The following is a 19,157-nucleotide window of genomic DNA, read 5'->3' on the forward strand; positions in this document are numbered from 1 at the left end:
AATAATTCTTACCTTGGTGCCGCCACAGAGAAGAGGAAGGAGAAGGCGCACTCCGAAGTCGCACAGAGAAGCAGCAAGCAGGAGTAAAAATGAAGCAGGATTAAACAGAATCTTGCAAAATATAAAGAAAAATGGAGTAAACATAACACAAACTGAAAAATCGAAAAAATCGATAAAAATGAAACAGAAATGAAATAAAAAACAAGATGCAAATTACCAGTTTAGTAAAAATGAAACCCCAACAAATTCGAAAAAATCGAACCCTAAATAACACAAACACGAACCAAATTATTATGAAGAATTAAAGAGAGAAAATCAGTTCCAGCAATCAGCAATGAACATCAAAATCAAACACAAAAAAATCGAACACAATCCAAATCTAAAAAAATAAAATCGATAAAAAAAACAGAAAAATCGGACTTACCTTGGTGCCGCAGAGAAGATGAAGGAGAAGAGAAGAACCTGCCGGAGAGAAGAGGAAGGAGAAGATCTGAATCGCACAAAAAAGAGAAGAGGAAGGAGAAGAGGAACTGAGGAAGTGATGAACTGGAGGCGCAAATCGGCAAAGGCAAAAATCAAAAAAATCGAACACAATCCAAATCAGAAAAAACCGATCAAAAAAAATCAGAAAAATGGGAAAACAAAGAAATAATTCTTACCTTGGTGCCGCAGAGAAGAGAAAGGAGAAGACGCACAGTCACACTGAGAAGAAGCTGCCGCAAATCGAAGAGGAAGGAGAAGGGTGAAGGCGCACAGAGATTGGAGTGGATAGGAATTGAGGAAGGCGATAATGATTATTTTAGGTTTTTAGGGTTTATGATACACTTGGGCTTGGCTGGCACTTGGCACTTATCCAGTTTCAAACTTTAAAAAAAAATTTCAATGGTTTAATAAATGGGTTAAATATGGGTCGACCTGACTTGATTGACCCATTTAATAAATGAGTTAAACAAGTTTTTTTCGGATTTAAATATTCAACCTGAACCTAACCCATTAAATAAATAGATCAGGTCGGGTTGACCCATTTAATTAATTGGGTCAAAAATCTAAACCCAAACCCACTAATTTCGGGTCGGTTTCAGATCAGGTTAGCAGGTCGGGTCATGCCAGCCCTACAATGAATCAAACAAACAAGTGCAAAAGGAACCCCTGGAGGCCGGAACTACTTATTTTCACTTAACGCTCATTTCATTCATTCATTCATTCATCCATCATTTTTTCCAGATTCTCTCCTTCGTCGGCACAAATTTATCTATTTTCATTTTATTCTCGCGCTTCTATTTTTTGCTGTTCGTGCTCACGAATAAGCGAATTCAGGTATCTTCTTTTCATATCTTAATCTGCTTTTACTTTATTTAATTGCGTTATTTGTTCTGGTTACTAATTTTAGTTGTTTGTTCTTTTTAAACAGTGATTAATTAGATTTTTTTTATGCTTTTAAATTTATTCTATCAGCTCTTAATTGTCAGATTCATGTTTCAATTGTTCCTTTTAGTTCATTTGTAATGTTTTGTTTGAACGTTTTAGATTAATTGTGTTCACTCACTATTAAATTAGGTTTGGGATTTTTGATGATTTTAATCCCGGTTTGGTTGATGTTAGATGCTGCTTACATTCATTGCTGCTTTTTGCTCATTTGTAATTTTTTGTTTGAACGTTTTAGATTAATCGTGTTCACTCACTATTAAATTAGGTTTGGGATTTTTGCTGATTTTAATCCGGTTTTGGTTGTTGTTTGATGCTGCTTACCATCAAATATTCAGTTTTGCTTTACAGCTCTTATTTTTATTTATTTGGGTCTTATTGTTTGTTCCTTACTGAAATTTATTTTGTACAGGAGGCATTCTCTGAACTTTGATTTCAGTCCTTAGGTTCCAACTCCAAAGATGGGTATGCATAACTTTCTTCCATTATTGCATCATTCTCTATTTTTCCAAAACCTGTTATTGTTTGGTGGTATCTTAAAATGTTTTCTGTTGTTTCCATTGTAATCGAGTTTATCATGAATAGATCTTTTATAGCTAAATTATTATTCTTTATGATATTGATGCGTAAGGTTGTGTACTTGCATGCCCTGGCTGATCTAGGATTTCAAAAGAGCATTAACTGATAAAAAAATGGAAGAACAAAAAAAGATGAATAAATTCTGATAATTATTTCACATTTTTTCAAAAAATACATATACATCTAAGAGGTAAAGTCACTGGCACTTTGGAAATTCGCCATATCAGAAATAAAAGGCTGAAGTGCAGAGGAATACAAATTCCTTAGTTTTACCATTATTTTTTTTTATAGGGAAAGAAGTAATGAAATAAAAAAAAAATAATGAAGAACCCTCATTTTGGTGGATATTCCCAAGCTGATAAAACGGTTCTCTGATTGTGTGTATTTGCACCATAAAGAGGGAACTATATTGAGAAACTCATGCTACTGTCTATATTGTCATTTTGTGATTTATGACCTGTGTTCCTTGTGTTAAAGTCTCTTCACGGTGTGTACACTATTTTTTTCTAACTGTTGCAAGTTTCAATAAATTTTGCATGTGCCAGATATTGCAGAAGAGATACGTGGTCTGCAACTTGATTCATCTGGTAAGTGACTGTCATTAATATACCTTCTTTCCTTCTGTGCACTGTCTGTACTTTCGTTGACCCTGTCATATTTTGCATGAAACAGAAGATGGTGGTGCAATGGATGTGGAGGAGACTAAGCCAAATGTTGATGATGCTAAAATGGAGGAAGGTATATTTCCTAGTGAAGTCTTCTTCTTTTCTGTTTTAACCATTCTCCTATAATTAGGTAATCTTCTTACCACATGTGCATCGGAACATGGGAGCTTTGGGCTAATTTAACAAAACTAGGCAACAAATTGCAAAGTGATTAACGCTGGTTTTGACACCACCCCTGAAGTCTCTAAATTTAGTGGCCGTCTAAGTGATAAGTACAAACATTCCTGCGTAAGGACTATATGGATTTCCATGTATGCTACATCCACTAACTCGAGTCTCATTGTGTACTCAAATCTTCAACATCTCTTGTCACTACAGGTGGATCAAAATACTATGTAAAAATGATAATTTAGTTTGTGATCTTTGTAGTGTCAAACAAGTCCTTTGGACCTTTAAAGAGTGTAAGGGTACGTAATATTGCTACTAGTTTCTTCACATTGTGCGCTAGATCTCTAACTTCTTAAAGTCTACATCATCTAAGAAAAAGTACATCATGAATAACAAGTTGGGAAGGCTTCTTTACTTTTTCTTGTTCAACATATTGGTGGACTGAGTTCAAATTGAAGATGTCTTTGAGTAGCTGATCTACGACTGTTTTAATTGCTAGCTTTTAGATTCTAGTTGCCAACACTTTAGTGTTTGGTAATATGAGGAGTTGGAGTTACTCTTATAGATAATCAAATATGAGATAGTTTTCAATTCATATCTTATAAGCAAGGCTAAAGAATAAATCAAAGCTCGAAGTCATTCCAACATATGATCAATTATGATATAGTTTTCACAGTTGTGATTTGAAGTAACAAATTTCAATTGCAGTGCATAAGAATATCAAAGCTTGATGAGACAAATTGCCCTATGAGTATAAGTGAAAGATGTTTCTCTTTGAACATTATATTTTTTAATAGGCCTCCCTAGCTCTAGGTGAATTTCATAGCCAATTTGTTTCTTCTTTGCATCTTCACTTGCTTCAATTCATTCTTTTCCATGTATATGCTTTATGTGGATTGTGATTCCGCTTCTCTTCACGTATTTTTGCATAGTACAAAATAAATTTTCATCCACGATTGTGGTAATGGTCACAAAATTAACATCATGGTCAATACGAATAATTTTCATCCTAAATTTCGGTCGCGGTGAACTTAAAAACCTTAACAAAACGGTCGCAATACAATCTTGTTTTAGCACTATGCCTACGCATGGAGCATATTGTTTAAATGCGGTTTTGATTGTCATTGCATCCTAGATTTTGGTCGCAAAACCTGTACAATACATTTGCGATTGGTGATGTAGACATTTAAGTAGAAATCTTCAAGTTTGCTTAAAATCAAAAACCCTAGTTTTAAAGAGAGCGATGCAATTAGACTTTTAGGGATAATTTTGGAGTTAGATGATTGAAGTTAGGACTCCAAAGATATAGAGAAGGAAGGAGAAAAGGAAATAGATGGAGAGAAGATAGTGGAGAAAAGGCAACCGACTGTGTGAAATCGAACGAGCGAATGTCGAATGATAAATTTTCTTCTCATTTTAATTTTAGGGTTTGACAAATGAGCATTTGGGTTTTCTCAGTTGGGACACTATTTTCATTTCTTTTGGGCCATATGTAACATGCTGTTTTCTTTTTTTGAGTTATTCAACTTTTCTTTTTTTGAGTTATCCAATATAATTACACTTCGCAAGGGCAAAAGGAAAATTTTAAATGGGTTGTTTTTAAGTTATATGGGTTGACCCTACTTAAAATTGACCCGTTTAATTAAATGGTTTATATATATTTTTTTTGAGGGTTAAATTTTTAACCTTAACTTAATGCATTGGTTTTATTTTATGTTTAGATGAACAAATGAGCTGGGGTCCATTAGTTCGTTCAACATTTTGACTTTGTTCTCTTCAAATTATTTTTCAGGGATTGAAGAGCCCTCTAATATGCAAGTTGACCTAAAAGGTACTATTGAGGATTTGTGATGATATTATTTGATTATACTATGTTGTTTTGTATCCTTTTATGTCGTTTTTACTAGATTTTTTGTTTGCGATCTTTTACTCATCATCTTCAGTTTCTTGGTCCCGTTCTTTTTTGTTTTTATATGCTCACTATATTTTTCCAAACCTGGTTATTTTTTTAATTGAATAAAACTTACGATTTATTATGTTTGCTGGTGCATTGTTATGTTAGTGAGATATACTCGTGTAGCTTATTAATTGAATGGAACTTTTCAGATAAGGGAAAAGTGGAAGCTCCCATCACTGAAATGAAGGAAGCAGTGGATTCCAGCGAAGAGGCTAAGAACAAGAAACGTCATCTGAATGTTGTATCTATTGGTCATGTTGGTGAGTTTATGTGTGGTGTGCTTCATCTCTCTTTTGCACATGCTCTTGATGAGAGATGTGAACTACCATTGTTAGGGAGCTAATCTTTTGGCTACATTTTCTGCTTATTTTATCTGAGGGCCTTTGTGGATGTCAAGCTGTTTGTTTTTCTCTCAATAAATTGTTCCTTGCAAAAATAGTTTGATGGGTAAATGTGATATTGCGACACTTTTTTGAAGAGTGGTTTCTTCCTTCTGTTATGAGATGAAGGTATTTTGTTATGTGCCAACTTATAGGGAGAATTTTGGTTTGATACTAATGATTTTTAGCATTCCTTTGATGCGAGTTGATAATAATTGCTAGGTTTATGCAGTAAACTTATCTCGTATCTTCTTTTCTTTAAAGGCAAGACATTACATCACTGCTAATAGTTGTCATTTAGTTACGCTTTGTTATGATCTTTAATATTCATTCTCAATGGAGACAAAGATTTGTACTTCTTGATTTAGGGTTGTATTAGACTATAATAAAATGGCTTGCTAAAGCATTTGCCCTTCCTATGGAAATCATTTGCACTTCCTATCTATTAGAAGTTGTAGGTTTTCAGGTGATGTTACAAGTTACCGTTTCATGGCCAGTAGATCTGGGTTGGAAGATTGCGTTCTTATATTGTTGTATTATCTTGGTTATATTGAATATTTGAATCTCATTCTCATCTATATGTATAAGATTATTGAGCTTCTTTATTGCCTTGTAGTTATTCCTATAATGACTTGGGGTTTTCATGAGAAGTTTGCAATTATGAAAATTGATGTTTTGCTTTCTTATCGTTCTTTAGTTTTCTTGTTTGTTTTTCCTTAAGTTTTTAGAAACATTTTTGATGTTTGGGTTTCAGATGCGGGTAAGTCAACAATTGGGGGGCAAATACTTTTCCTCAGTGGGCAAGTTGATGACCGTACAATCCAGAAGTATGAGAAAGAAGCCAAGGATAAAGCTCGAGACAGCTGGTGAGACATTTATTTCAGTAGCTATGTTTGCATAATCTTATCTTATTAGTATATGATGCTTGAGTTCCATTAGAATGATAATGATAATTCTGAAGAGAAACTGTTGATATTCTATTGCTCTGCTTGTAGCCTACTTCAAAAGAACTTGGTGATTCCTATAGCATACAACTTGTGTCCAAGTTGACCTGACCCGAGAAAGGATCCAAGTGTAAAATATAAGATAAGGATATATGCTGATCAAGCATATCATAGACACAACCTAAAACTGCCCAACTTGAAATGTCCCAACAGGAGCAGAGGCACTGATTTGTCAGCTGTATTGATTTCCAGAATCCAGACTCTAGGATGTATTATGGTGGAAACAGACATGTATTTATTGAAATATGAGTACTTATTTTGGAAAGCATTTTTTTGTGTTACTTCTCGTGAATCATATAAGTTTTCAGCCTTGGTCTACATATAATACTTGGAGTGCATACAAACACTGTGTCTTAGTACCCAAACTATACCATTATCTTTGTGCTTTTATAAGTGATGGGGTGTATCTCAGCACCTGGTCTGGATCTTCATCATCTTAGACCTTCATCAACTGAAAATTTTAATTATATTTTTTTGCTTGTTGGGCCTCAAGACTTATTAGTATTATAGAAACTTGTCCCCTTTGATGGAATCTGTTTTGTTCATACTATACAGTCTCTGGCTTGGATATGGCTCTGAGTGTTAGACTCGTAAAATTCTGAATTCAAGGATATGGAAATAAGTTTTTAAAGTGTCCCTCATTCGGATATAGATTTATGGACACGGTTACACCCCAATATATCATATATATAATACATAGTGTTGTTATAGTATTTGGACATAATGATCAGTTATCATTTTCATACAAGAAGTGAGATAAAAAGGGACCTTTTTTTTTTTTACATTTTTCAAAACTGTGTAGGAGAATGCAAGAAAATATTATAACTGTAGTTAAAAAGAGAACATAATAAAGAATCCTATATAGGATTTTAGAGAAAGAAAGTATTATGCACCTGAGAACTCAAGAGGGATTGAATCATGCCTTTTTTACCGGCTGTGATTTGAGATATCTATTGGTTGTCTTCTGTGCCATCAGTTTCGAGGTCCACAAAAGTGTATAAATATGTATTTTTAATTCCTTGAAGTGTGACAGGGTTGAAGTTATGTTATGGACTAGTCAAGTTTAGCAGTTTGCTTAAGCTGAATTTGATTTTTTGTGTTAGGTACATGGCATACATTATGGATACCAATGAAGAAGAACGTTCTAAGGTGTGTATTGTACTTCTAGATTGTGTTTTTGATAGTTTGAGGTCATTTGGAGGCTGGTGATTTATTAAATCTTGAATATCATTTCAGTATTGTTGTTTCTGTTTAATAGGAGATTGTTATTAATTGCTAAGATGCTGATGACAGGGGATTACTGTTGAAGTTGGAAGAGCACATTTTGAGACAGAGACAACTAGGTTTACCATTTTGGATGCACCGGTAATTATGTTATGCTCAGCCTTTTCTATTTTTCCTCTCTCTTTGTGGGCTTAAAACTAGCTTAATGCTAAAGTCTGTTTACTTCAGCACTTATTTTTATCCTTGCAAGTAAATGAAGCTGAAGATAATTTTCTAGTGCACTTGGAACAGTTGATAAGCATTTCAATTTTTTTATTGACTTGTTAGTTATCTTCCTATTCATAACTAATACCTAATATATGGAAAGTTTTTGCTGCTTTCCGACCCTTGATTTTCCTGCTACGCTTTACCTAGATGCATAGAGCAAAAGGGAAAGAGAAACGGAGAGAGAGAGAGAGTGAGGAAGAAGTTAAACAGGCCCTCTAAAGATTGATTGGTTATAGTGATATAACAGGGCAAATGTGACAATCCCTCAACTTTTAATTTAGATTTTGTCTTTTCACGCTATTAGATCATTTTTTTGGTCTTGAACTCTCGTGTAAAGCCTTGGGAGATGAGGAAGAGCATGCTGGTTGTAATGAGACTTTTAACAGTTAATATAATGGTCTTTTCAAGTCAATTATATGTCTCGGAACCCTAATATTGTGAAATTTTTTGTAACTTGTCCGCATTTCTGTATATGTGTCTTTTCATTTCCTGGGCACTAGAATTGTGATATTTTTTGTATCGCAGGGTCACAAAAGTTATGTTCCAAATATGATCAGCGGGGCTTCACAAGCTGACATTGGCATTTTGGTAAGTGTTTTGGTATTTTCTGTTTCCTTTAGGTGCCTCAACTTTGAATTCATGATCTCAAACATTTGCTTCTTTTGATCATTTGTGCGTTTACTTGCCTATAAATATAGGTTATTTCTGCTCGGAAAGGGGAGTTTGAAACTGGATATGAAAAAGGAGGTCAGACGCGAGAGCATGTTTTGCTTGCAAAGACCTTGGGTGTTTCTAAGCTTATAGTTGTTGTCAACAAGATGGATGAGCCCACTGTCGGCTGGTCAAAAGAAAGGTTTGTCATTTTCTTTGTCACATCTGAGATTTTTAAATTCTAAATTTTGAAGCAGTTGTCGATACATTATTTATAATTGTGCCTGTCCTTTTGTTCACTCTTTCTTGTCGGGAAAAAGAAGGGGGAGGTTTTCATGACTGGTAATGTAACGTTAGGCAGCTCTCTGCTATGTGCTCAGCAAAAGCATGCAGTATTTGAATCAGTTTAAGAGATGCAAATATAAACAATGCATTTGGTAGAGAATGTAGCAGCCTGAATGATCTGATTATAAATATTGATCAACAATGCATAAAATCCATTCTTCTATGTACATCTAGCTATGAAATGGCCATTACCTGTAAAAGATGATGATGTATTCTAAATTCTTCAGCTGGATCAGCCATACTCATTGTCTATCTTAACTTTGCTCATGTGGTCTTGTTCTAGACCGGGTGAGATGTATGCGTGTTGGGCCTAGACAGGGAGAAATGACTCTTAGCCACGAATTGGGATGATGATGTACATGACAACTTCAGTCTCTTGGTGATCATTAATTGAATTTAATTGGCAAGCTTGCGTGAGCATTCGGCTTCACATAACTTCTAGTTGAGCTTTCTGATTGCTTGTTGAATTGGGATGCACTTGATCCTGCCTGTGGCCTTGTGGTTTCCTCGCAATTTTTCTTCCCGTGCTTGTTGCACTAGCTAGGCACACTTTTCAGCAGATCTTTGACTTTGTATCTTCACATAACATCAGCCAACTTATATTAGGTTGTGGATCTGTCATCTCTTTTATTTTTTGTTGTAGCTTCTAAGAAAAGCCTTCCTGGTTTCTTGTTATTTAAACTTTCCTTTCCATAGCAAAATACAAAAAATAGAGATGTGCTTTCATGGAACTCGATAATAGATAACTTGCCTTATTGGTTCCATTAACTTCAGGTCTGTAAGGTCTTGTAAAACATTACAAGGAGAAGCCTAACTCCAAGAGGTGAAAACCTTCTCGCCTCAGTTTTAAAATAGCTTCTCAAGGAAATAGTCTCTATTAGGTATTTAGGTTGTATAAGTTAGACTTGATTGTTAGAATTTCTGCACACACTAGAAAATATCCATCCTTGCTGAACAAAAAGTGCTTAATTCTCTCTGGCTGTAGTTGACATCTTCCAAATTTTAAGTTCGCCTTTGTTTAGGGAGAAATCTAATTTTAAGCTGAAGTTTAGAACATGGAATAATAGAAAAGTACAATAATAGTGATGCTAATCTTAAATCTTATATTTTATATGAACTTGTGAGTATTTCTAATTACGTCAGCACTGAAGAAGTGATCGAGAGATTTGTGAAATTAATCATATCAAGAGAGGACGGTGATGTAGCTGAAGATTGATGATTAAAGGATTTGGTGATTCATATGTATATATTTATCTTTTGGCTTTATTTCATATTATTATGGTTGATATTATTTGATGCTTCAAAATTTGAGACAATTGTTTCTTTATTGCTATTTTTTGATTTTTGATAATTACGTTAATATTGTTTTTGTTAGACAATTCTTTTCATGTTTTTTTTATATATATTTTTGATTTGTGGGTACATGCAAGGCATAGAGGAAGTTAATCTTTTGTGTTGGTGATGAAAATCGAACTCATGTAACAAGGGTGAAAGGGAAAGCCCTCAACCACAAGGCTAACCCCATGATTTTCTATTTTCATGTTTTATTACCTTTCTTTGTTTTAGTTCTTATTGGGGGGCTGGTGTTGGTGAGGTTGTAGGGGCAGAAATTTCTGCAGCAGTTAGTCACTAATCCACGTCCACAAAATGCTTTAGCTTCACATGCAATTAGCACATTACTAGTTATTCCTGCCTCATCTTATGGACATGGCCCATTTGTTCCAGGTATGATGAAATCGAGTCAAAGATGATTCCTTTTTTGAAATCCTCCGGCTACAATGTTAAGAAAGGTGATTGAACTTGATATTTAAATTTTTGTTTTACATCTTTTTCCGATTCATGAATGATTTATGTTGTTGATCATGGTTTATGTTTGTTACTTTTCTCACAAATAGAATTAACCCAAAATGACACAAACTATACCATTAAAACAATGAAATCCCACTTTAGCTTGTATTAAAGTATTGTTTTAACATATGCTTTTTGCAATTATTGAATAAATTTTATGAATTTCAAATTATTAATTTTATTTTAAAATTACTTGTCTAATGGAGAAAATAGACGTGATCCAAGCCCTACATGGTACCTGCTGCTTATTAGGTTTTGTGTTAAAAATTACGGTGCATAACCCTTAGCATTTTTTATGGTTATATGGCTAGCAAGGTTGTATTATTGAGACGAATCTAAGGCGCAAAGCGCAAACAGTGTAATTAGAACCTTTTTCTCATTTTTACGTCTTCTCTCAAGCAACTCACTTCTATAAGGGGCACCCCTCTCCTTGCGCTTTTCGTCTAGGCTTTAGGATCTATATCACCTTAGTGCACCATGCACCCTTATATACTTGAAAAATCCTTGTGAGCATGCATGTTTTTTTTAAAAGTTTATTGATACCTTTAATTTAATTATGCTAAAATATATTTATACACATTTGAGACATTCATTAAAATTTATTCTCCAAGTTTCAATATTGAAAATGATATCTCTTTTATCTTATTGTATATTTATGCCATTGAATTACAAATTCTCGGTGTAACTTTGTGTTCAAATTTGTAAGGAGAAAAAGATGTGTGAATTGTTACCTAAAAATGTGACATTTATACTTAAATCACATTGCAAATTTAGATTACTTATTTTAATTTATTTAGTACTCTAATTTATAATGTTATTGCAACATGTAAATGTTATGTGATATTACTTATGAGAAATATTATGGTATGTGATGCGTTATAATTTTGACAAACTATATGGACATATTTCTATCAATATCTTTAGGATGTGTAAGTTTTGAAATATTGTTAAAATGTTGAGATATATTAATTTAAACAAATGATTATAATACCCCCTCAATCCCACCAAATATGCTCAGTAGGCAAGCAACTGGTGAACAAACCAAGAAAAGTGGGTAATGATGGTATTATATTGGACAAACTGAAGGAAAAATGTGTGGGTCAAATAAGAAAGCAAGTTAAATTTGTGGATCAGATAAAAATATTTTGTGGGCAAATTAGGCAAATTTGGTGGGATGAACTAAAAAGGAAATTCAAGCAAATTTTGTGAGACAGTGGGAGTAGAAAATAATGTCAAATTATATTGAAATATAATTTTTCATAATTTTTATGTCATCATTATTTATGTTTTGGATAGTTTCTTGGAGAAGATTACAAATGTTTTGATTTGTACAGGGCATTTTATGTAATCTCATTGCATTTGTCATGATATATTATTTAAATAATTTAATTATGAAATTGTTTTGAATAATGAAATAAGCATATCATTTTTTGTAGTAAATCATTATCCCTTCATCCAGTTGATACTTTCCATTTCAATATGCACGGTTTCTAAGGAACCATTGGAAACCGCTTAAATAGTGTCCATTGTGTGCATATATCGAGCAATATATGGGAAAAATCAATTGGGGACTACTAAAAAAGGTTTAAAAATACTATTGGGGACATCTTAAAAAGGTAAAAAAAAAAAACAGCCAAAAATAGAAATAGGAAAATTGTCCCAAAATAGAGATGGAAAGGTGTTAATGGGATAGAGGAAGTAGAAGTATAAAATATTCATAATTTGATAGTGATACATGATCATTTATTACCACGTGTTCAAATTTTTGGTTCAGCAAATAAATACATTTTAACCAATAAAAAATGGTCCACATCAACAATAAATTTAGGTAGGAAAACTTGTGACACGTGTTCAAAACTGCTTCTTGGTTATTATACATGATATATAATCGTTGCTTGATACTTTACTTTTTATCCATCTGCACTTTTTAGGAAGCTTATTTGTGTAGATTTAGGTTATGCGTTTGTCTATATGATTTCGTATCATTCTATCTCTGACTACATGTACTATGCAGATGTCCAGTTTCTTCCAATATCAGGTTTAGTTGGATCTAACTTGAAAACAAGAGTAGACAAAAGTGTATGTCCATGGTGGGATGGCCCATGTCTTTTTGAAGTCCTAGATGCTGTTGAAGTGCCTGCACGTGATCCAAATGGCCCCTTTAGGTACCTTATTTTGTGTTAAACCCATCGGATGGGATCAATTAGAATATTGTTCAACACTATCTTTTCTAATGGTGATTTGTGGTAGATATATGCATTTCTTAAATTGTGAACTTTTATTCGATTTTTTGATCATGGTCTTAGACGTCTTCACTCTTACATGCCCTCTAGAGGTTTCATGTTCAAATAATCAAATCTTTTAGGTTGACTTGATTTGGAGGTTGATGTACACTAAAATTAATCACTAGTTTTCTTGTCCTTGTTTGATTATTACTCCCTTTGTCTCTTTCAATTTGCATCTCTTTCTATATTGGTTTATCCCTCTCATTTTGCACCATTTTCTTTTTTTGTAATAGTCTCACTCTCTTTCTTTTAATCTCACTTACAAACTAATGATCTCTCTTCATCTTAACCACTTATTTCTATCATCACTTGTATTTTTGTCTTATTCATCAATCCAATTCCCCTTTCCACTGAATTTCATCCAAAAAAATTTAGGTGCATTTTCATAGGGACAGAAGGAGTACAACATAAGTGGGTTAGGAATAAGTTCATTCTTGAGATGACTACAGTTTCAGGGTTTAATGATTGTTTCTTATCTACATATTTAAACTCTTTAGAATAAATGAAGATGGGGCTAGATGAAACTCATTGAGGAAGCTAGTCACTTGTAAGACTACTACATTGCAAAGTTGTTTGGCTATTGAAGTATTAGTTTGTGGTTGTTTTCAATTTTCTCGGATGTGAGAATTGAGATGCTAATTAGTGCACAACTCAAATATAGGTTTTAGCTAGCTCTTTTATATTTATATTTTTGTTTTTAAATGCTATATCAGTTATTATGGAGCAAAGTGTTTAGAGTTGATGGGTTTTTTTGATTATAATGGACTAAAATAAAAAGACTCATTAAACCTTATCTTCTCCATGTCTTATATGTGTGAGGGTGCTTATGATATTTCAAATTCAAGGGTTAATTGGAAATCGCCTTTATCTTTACAAGGGAATGGTTGCTTACCTATGATTCCCCTTACAAGGGAGTGGTTTTGCTTACATATGATCCTTTAGGTTTAAAGGCAATGTAATAATTTGAATATTTTTTGACCTCTTATTAATTGTCAATGGAATTGATTTTGTATCATTCGATTTAATTTCCTAGTGGATCTCTAAGTGAAACACATAAATTTTAGACCATTTGGGCAATTTATGAATTGCGTACATCAAATTATTTAATGTAGTAATTAGAGTTTTTTTTATCTTGGTTCCATGCAAAATCATATTATAAGAATATAGTTTGTGATTTGTCTTGCCTATTTGTTACTTGTGTGTCGTTTGCTTATCACCTTTGTGCTATGGTTTTATAATTGGGTTTGGCTCGTCATATTCACAATTTTGTTACGTAAAATGGAGTTACAGTGCTTATGGAACTACTATGCAATACTTTCGAGTTTGGCTAATCAAAATTTTCTATAACAATGCTAAAACCTTAATGCCAAGGCATAGGGTCAGATATGAACCAAAACTAATCAACTTAAGAGATTGTCTGCAAGAATTCCTTTTTTTTATTCATTCTCATCTAGTGCTATATGTCCCGACATTCCTAATTCAACCACATCCTTATATACCTCTTCAATTCAAGTCGTCTTTGGTGAGAAAAATTGACCCAATATATTGTGAGAAAACATAACCTGGACTTCATCTGTATTTTTATTTACTCATTTATTTTTGATGTGATAATATGTTAGAATTTGCAACTGATTTGACCTTAATTTTTCTTTCTTCCACGGTTTTCACTTGTTATGATACAAATATCTTTTGGATGTAAGTATTTCCTGTACTTCTAATGATCAATTTTAATTGCAGGATGCCCATTATAGACAAATTTAAGGACATGGGAACTGTTGTTATGGGCAAAGTAGAGTCTGGCTGTATACGTGATGGTGACTCACTGATTGTCATGCCAAACAAGGTTTAGTTTTGATATTTGGGTTTAGTATCTGAATTGAGACTGATGTTACTATAAATGAAACAATTAACACATGGCCTGCAGGTTAATGTGAAAGTTGTTGCAATTTATGTCGATGAAGAAAAGGTTAAACGCGCAGAACCTGGTGAAAATCTGCGAGTCAGATTGTCCGGTATTGAAGAAGAAGATATATCATCGGGCTTTGTCTTGTCAAGTGTCTGTAAGTTCTTTGTGTGCTGTAATTTAACTTGGTTTCCTGGGAACTTTATGTTTGTTTTTGAAGTCGGTTTATGCTTTGAAGAGCTTGATGATTTGGTTTGACTGTTTGCTGACTGAGCTATGTTCATATGCATCTACATGTACTTTTTACAGCCTGTTTGGTACACATTAATAATTGGTAATGGTAGTATATTTAGTGTAAATTGCTAGGAAAATCACATGTGAAGGTTCGTGCTCATGCTTATCCAACTCCAAAGATTTTTTTTCTCATCACAATTCATTCCATACCATTATCACTTGAATAGAGTGTTATTAGGTGGTAATGAAAAGTTGTGATGAAAAATGCATGTTTGAGGATGGAATTTCATTTATGAGAATGATATGCTACTTTTCATGAAAATATTCTTTAAAAATGTACCATTACCACTATTTAGGACTAATCACCAAATGGGTCGTTAAAGTTTTTGTTTTCTTGGGAACTATTGATGGTTTTTAACTTTTGTCAAGGTAATTTTATACTAAATGTATGAATGATCTTTCGCTGAACCGAATGTAACATCTAGTGGGTGCATTTATTCTGCTATCTAGTGTATTAGAGTTTTCTTATGTGTTGCCAGACCTTACATCTGGTAGTGTGCATACATCCAGCAGTGAGCAAACATTTATCAGTAATAATTTATGATACATCAATCAGAAGCTTTTTGAATCAGTGCCGTTACAAATCATAAATCGACAATGTAAAATTATGTCTGTACTAGTACATTCTTTCAGTGCCCTTTAAGGTTTTGGAGCTACACACGTCTTGCCAGGTTTCAGTTTGACTTTGACCTGGCTCATATGAAAACCTTGTATGGTTTAGGATGCTTCGATATCACGCTTGGCCTTCAACAATGACAATTCATTGCCCCAATGTCATTAAGTGGCTCCCACCTAGGCTGGGGTTTTGGGGGGGTCGGATGTGCGCAACCTTACCCTAGTTATACACTTGTTAGTGATAATAAAGAGGTCGTTTCCCATTGATGCTTGATAGTAAACATCATCAGAAACTTCACATCAATAAGTTTACATGATTTAATAAGTCATTTTACTAGTCCATATTAATCCAAAGTCAAAGAACTATACATCTTTGGCTCTATTAAATTAGGATCGTTGCTTAGATAATCACGCTTTCCCTTCAACAAAAACTACATTGCATTGCCCCGATGCAGTTAAGTGGCTCCACGTAGGGTAGAGTTTGGAGGGTCGGATGTACACAACCTTACCCTTGTTATACACTTGGCCTGAGGCATTTAAAATGTCTAATACATGGGTATTTGTATTTTGAACTCTAAAATCTTTATGGATAACCGAATAAAAATCCAATCACGCTGTAACTGTTGATAGGTGTGATGTCGATCATATACCTGCTTTTTAAATCTTGCTAATTTTTCTGGATTTGATTGGTGATTTTTTGGCCCTTGATGTTCATTCTCTCTCTCTGTACAGCCAAGCCAATTTCTGTTGTTAATGAGTTTGTTGCTCAGTTGCAGATCCTTGAGTTGCTTGATAATGTATGTGAGATGTTACCTTCTCCTTTGTTTCTTCGTTTTATCTTTCTTCTTTTGTATTCTGAAGAGGATAGTATTAGTGGGCATAAGCACATATTGGTCTTTTACTTTTGTTAATATACGTGTACATCAGGCAATATTTACTGCTGGGTACAAGGCAGTCTTGCATGTTCATTCTGTTGTTGAAGAATGTGAAATTGTGGAGCTGCTGCAGCAGATTGATACAAAGACTAGGAAACCGATGAAGAAGAAAGTTCTTTTTGTGAAGAGTAACTCTATTGTTGTGTGCCGAGTCCAGGTTTGTTTTACTTTTAATTGTTTGTTGTGAGCCCTTGTAAAATATTTTTTTTTCTCCAGCTGTTATTATCAGTATATACTATATAGTCACCTCACACCATAATATGCTTAGTGTCTGGTTGCCAAAACTTCTAGTGATTTACTTCTGTATGTATGTGCTTTTTGAAGTAGTATGCAAATCTAACTGTATATTCACATTATTTCTTTTATATTAACTTAACTGCAATTTATATTGATATTTTATGAAGCATTTCATTAGATTGCCATTACGTTTACAATTATATTTGATGCAGCTACTCTTCTTTGAGGCTGTGACCAACAAAGCTTCAATCATTCTTGTTTTAGTTGTCTTTGTATTGAAATCTGTTGACACTTTTACCTTAGCCAACTGAAAATGACCATGAAATTGGTCCTGATTGGTCATATTGATTTTTCTTGTAGGTAAACAACATGATATGTGTGGAAAAGTTTTCTGATTTTCCGCAGCTTGGAAGGTTTACTCTCCGAACTGAAGGTAATTTCATTTTTTCTGCAAGTCTGGTGAATTTTCATCACTGTATGTGTGCATTCTGATAATTGTTCTTTTACTTGTAGGGAAAACTGTTGCTGTGGGGAAAATTACAGACCTTAGAAACTCTTAAAACAATTTTGCTATGATAGGTATGATTCCTGGATGCTCTTCAAAGGTTTGCTTGGTTTACACTGTTCCATAGAGCAAAAACAAGGCTGCATTGCTAGGTTTTCAAATTTAATGAACTGGTATCACCTACATTGTAAACATGTTATTAAAACATGTTTTAGGTCGGTTCAAGGGATATTTAATGATTTGGCCAATATTTGGTGGAACAACAAGTCAACAGCCACATCACCTCCTTCACCATGTCACCATGTCCATTCCCATTTATTTGCACTATGGCACTATCTAGTCCCTAATCTTGTATGATCGCTATGATTGGTTATTTAGTGGCCTAATGAGATTTCTATGTGAATCCGACTATATTTCTGTTGGAGAATACCTTGAATAAGGAATAGATGTGAGCTATATAAACTATATAATTGGAGTTGAGAGAAAAGAAGAGCATATATTGTGTGTTTTGTGTTGACTGTTGAGTTTCTGAACTCATTTGCAAAGTATCAAGACTTTCAAATGCTTGAAAATATTCACTTTCTGTATTTTCATCTCAATCCAATTGATACAATCATCAACTCCATTTAACTTTACCTTTCCATGTCAGTTCATTGCTCATTAATTTGTAATTTGTTCTATACTTGGTTTTATGAAGCGCGCCTCCAAGGTAGGATTTAGAAAAACTTAGTATGGGCTCAATGAAGAAGCGCACTTTGTGCTTATTTTTTTTTTTTGCGCTTTTGCCATGCTTCACCTGTTATTCTCTTCTTTAAAATTACTCATTTTTTCCTTATCTTTGATAGCATTTAGACAGAAGACTGGTCAAAATGTTTAAAATGTTGTTTTAGGTACCCTTGTACTATTTTTTGCTATATTAGTTGCTTAGCGCAATGATAACATATGTTTTGGATTTTTTATTCAATTTGTGGATACATGTATTCATGTTGCTTTGAGTGTTCACAATTGTTTTATAAGCTTTCATATAGAGAAATATGCCTCTCCTACAAAAAGCCCAACCGTTTGCTTGTCCTGCTGTGCCTTGGTGCGCCTACTGCCTTATAAAAACTAAGGTTCTATAGTACACACTTTCAGGTGTCTAATTACAAATCTTTTCTAATTATGATAAACTTTTCCTTGCTTCAGGTTCAGAAGTAGCAGCATGTGAGGACAGTATATTTATAATTTGACGGGAAACCTACACTTTTTTGGCTGCTCATTGCTGTTTTTGGGTGCAAGTCGTCATAAAGATCCAAATAAAGCTTGCATTTGGAATGTGATGCATTTGCATCTCTCGGTTTCAAATCTAATCTGAAATTTGTAGTTTGGGGTGTTGTACTTTATATACATACTCCTTGACGCTTTGTATGAGAGTCTACAATTGGTTGATGCATAGAAGGGTCTGTTTACTGCTTTAGCCAACCAACTCGTAGTTTATACCTTATAGGCTGGTTATATAATTATACTTCCGGTTTAGGGCAGTTCAGCCGTGTCGAACTGTTGCACTTTTCAGTACTCGTAAAACTACATATTTTTGGACTAGTCAAAAGTGTGAAGGTTAGCAAACCATTTTGTTTGTTGATTTCCAATCATTAACTTCGAGAAACTTTTATCCCATCATTTTTAGGTCTTTTTTTTTCGTTCCATTTACCTTTTGAAATTGATTTATTTTCTAATTGGGTTGATCCAAAGATTCTGAGAGTTGTTTCTCATCATTATTTTTTAATTCCAAAAAACAATGGCTTTTGACCTTAAATAAAAAAATTGGAGTCATTTGTGTTTTGCTTGGGTTTGATCCTTTTTTTTTTTTTTTAACTTTATGTGTTGGAGC

At 33.7% G+C, this 19,157-nt stretch overlaps 1 protein-coding gene across 2 annotated transcripts; it reads left to right on the forward strand.

Annotated features, from left to right (window-relative positions):
* The first annotated feature begins 1,162 nt into the window (after positions 1–1,162).
* Positions 1,163–19,111, forward strand: LOC130810609 (uncharacterized). 2 transcript variants are annotated; one of them, XR_009041071.1, is made up of 21 exons: positions 1,163–1,317; positions 1,838–1,890; positions 2,550–2,591; positions 2,677–2,742; positions 4,630–4,668; positions 4,944–5,054; positions 5,929–6,040; positions 7,282–7,327; positions 7,472–7,543; positions 8,195–8,257; positions 8,368–8,522; positions 10,391–10,455; positions 12,528–12,678; positions 14,536–14,641; positions 14,723–14,858; positions 16,343–16,407; positions 16,538–16,702; positions 17,143–17,215; positions 17,296–17,361; positions 18,316–18,371; positions 18,473–19,111. XR_009041071.1 is itself a non-coding variant. In XM_057676737.1 (20 exons), the coding sequence occupies exons 2-19, from the start codon at positions 1,887–1,889 to the stop codon at positions 17,340–17,342; spliced, it is 1,518 nt and encodes a 505-aa protein (XP_057532720.1). In that variant the 5' UTR covers positions 1,163–1,317; positions 1,838–1,886; the 3' UTR covers positions 17,343–17,361; positions 18,473–19,111. The 2 variants fall into 2 exon arrangements, 1 of the variants encoding a protein (XP_057532720.1); XM_057676737.1 differs by lacking the exon at positions 18,316–18,371.
* The last annotated feature ends 46 nt before the right edge of the window (positions 19,112–19,157 follow it).

Source organism: Amaranthus tricolor, chromosome 4 (genome assembly GCF_026212465.1).
Source record: "Amaranthus tricolor cultivar Red isolate AtriRed21 chromosome 4, ASM2621246v1, whole genome shotgun sequence".
In the NCBI taxonomy this organism is placed as follows: domain Eukaryota; kingdom Viridiplantae; phylum Streptophyta; class Magnoliopsida; order Caryophyllales; family Amaranthaceae; genus Amaranthus; species Amaranthus tricolor.

What these genes read in the sequence shown, in the direction of transcription:
- LOC130810609 (XM_057676737.1), top strand. An exon ending in GTCGGCTGGTCAAAAGAAAG is followed by an intron (nt 8,523 to 10,390) that starts GTTTGTCATTTT and finishes CATTTGTTCCAG; the next exon opens with GTATGATGAAATCGAGTCAA. An exon ending in GTTTACTCTCCGAACTGAAG is followed by an intron (nt 17,216 to 17,295) that starts GTAATTTCATTT and finishes TTTTACTTGTAG; the next exon opens with GGAAAACTGTTGCTGTGGGG.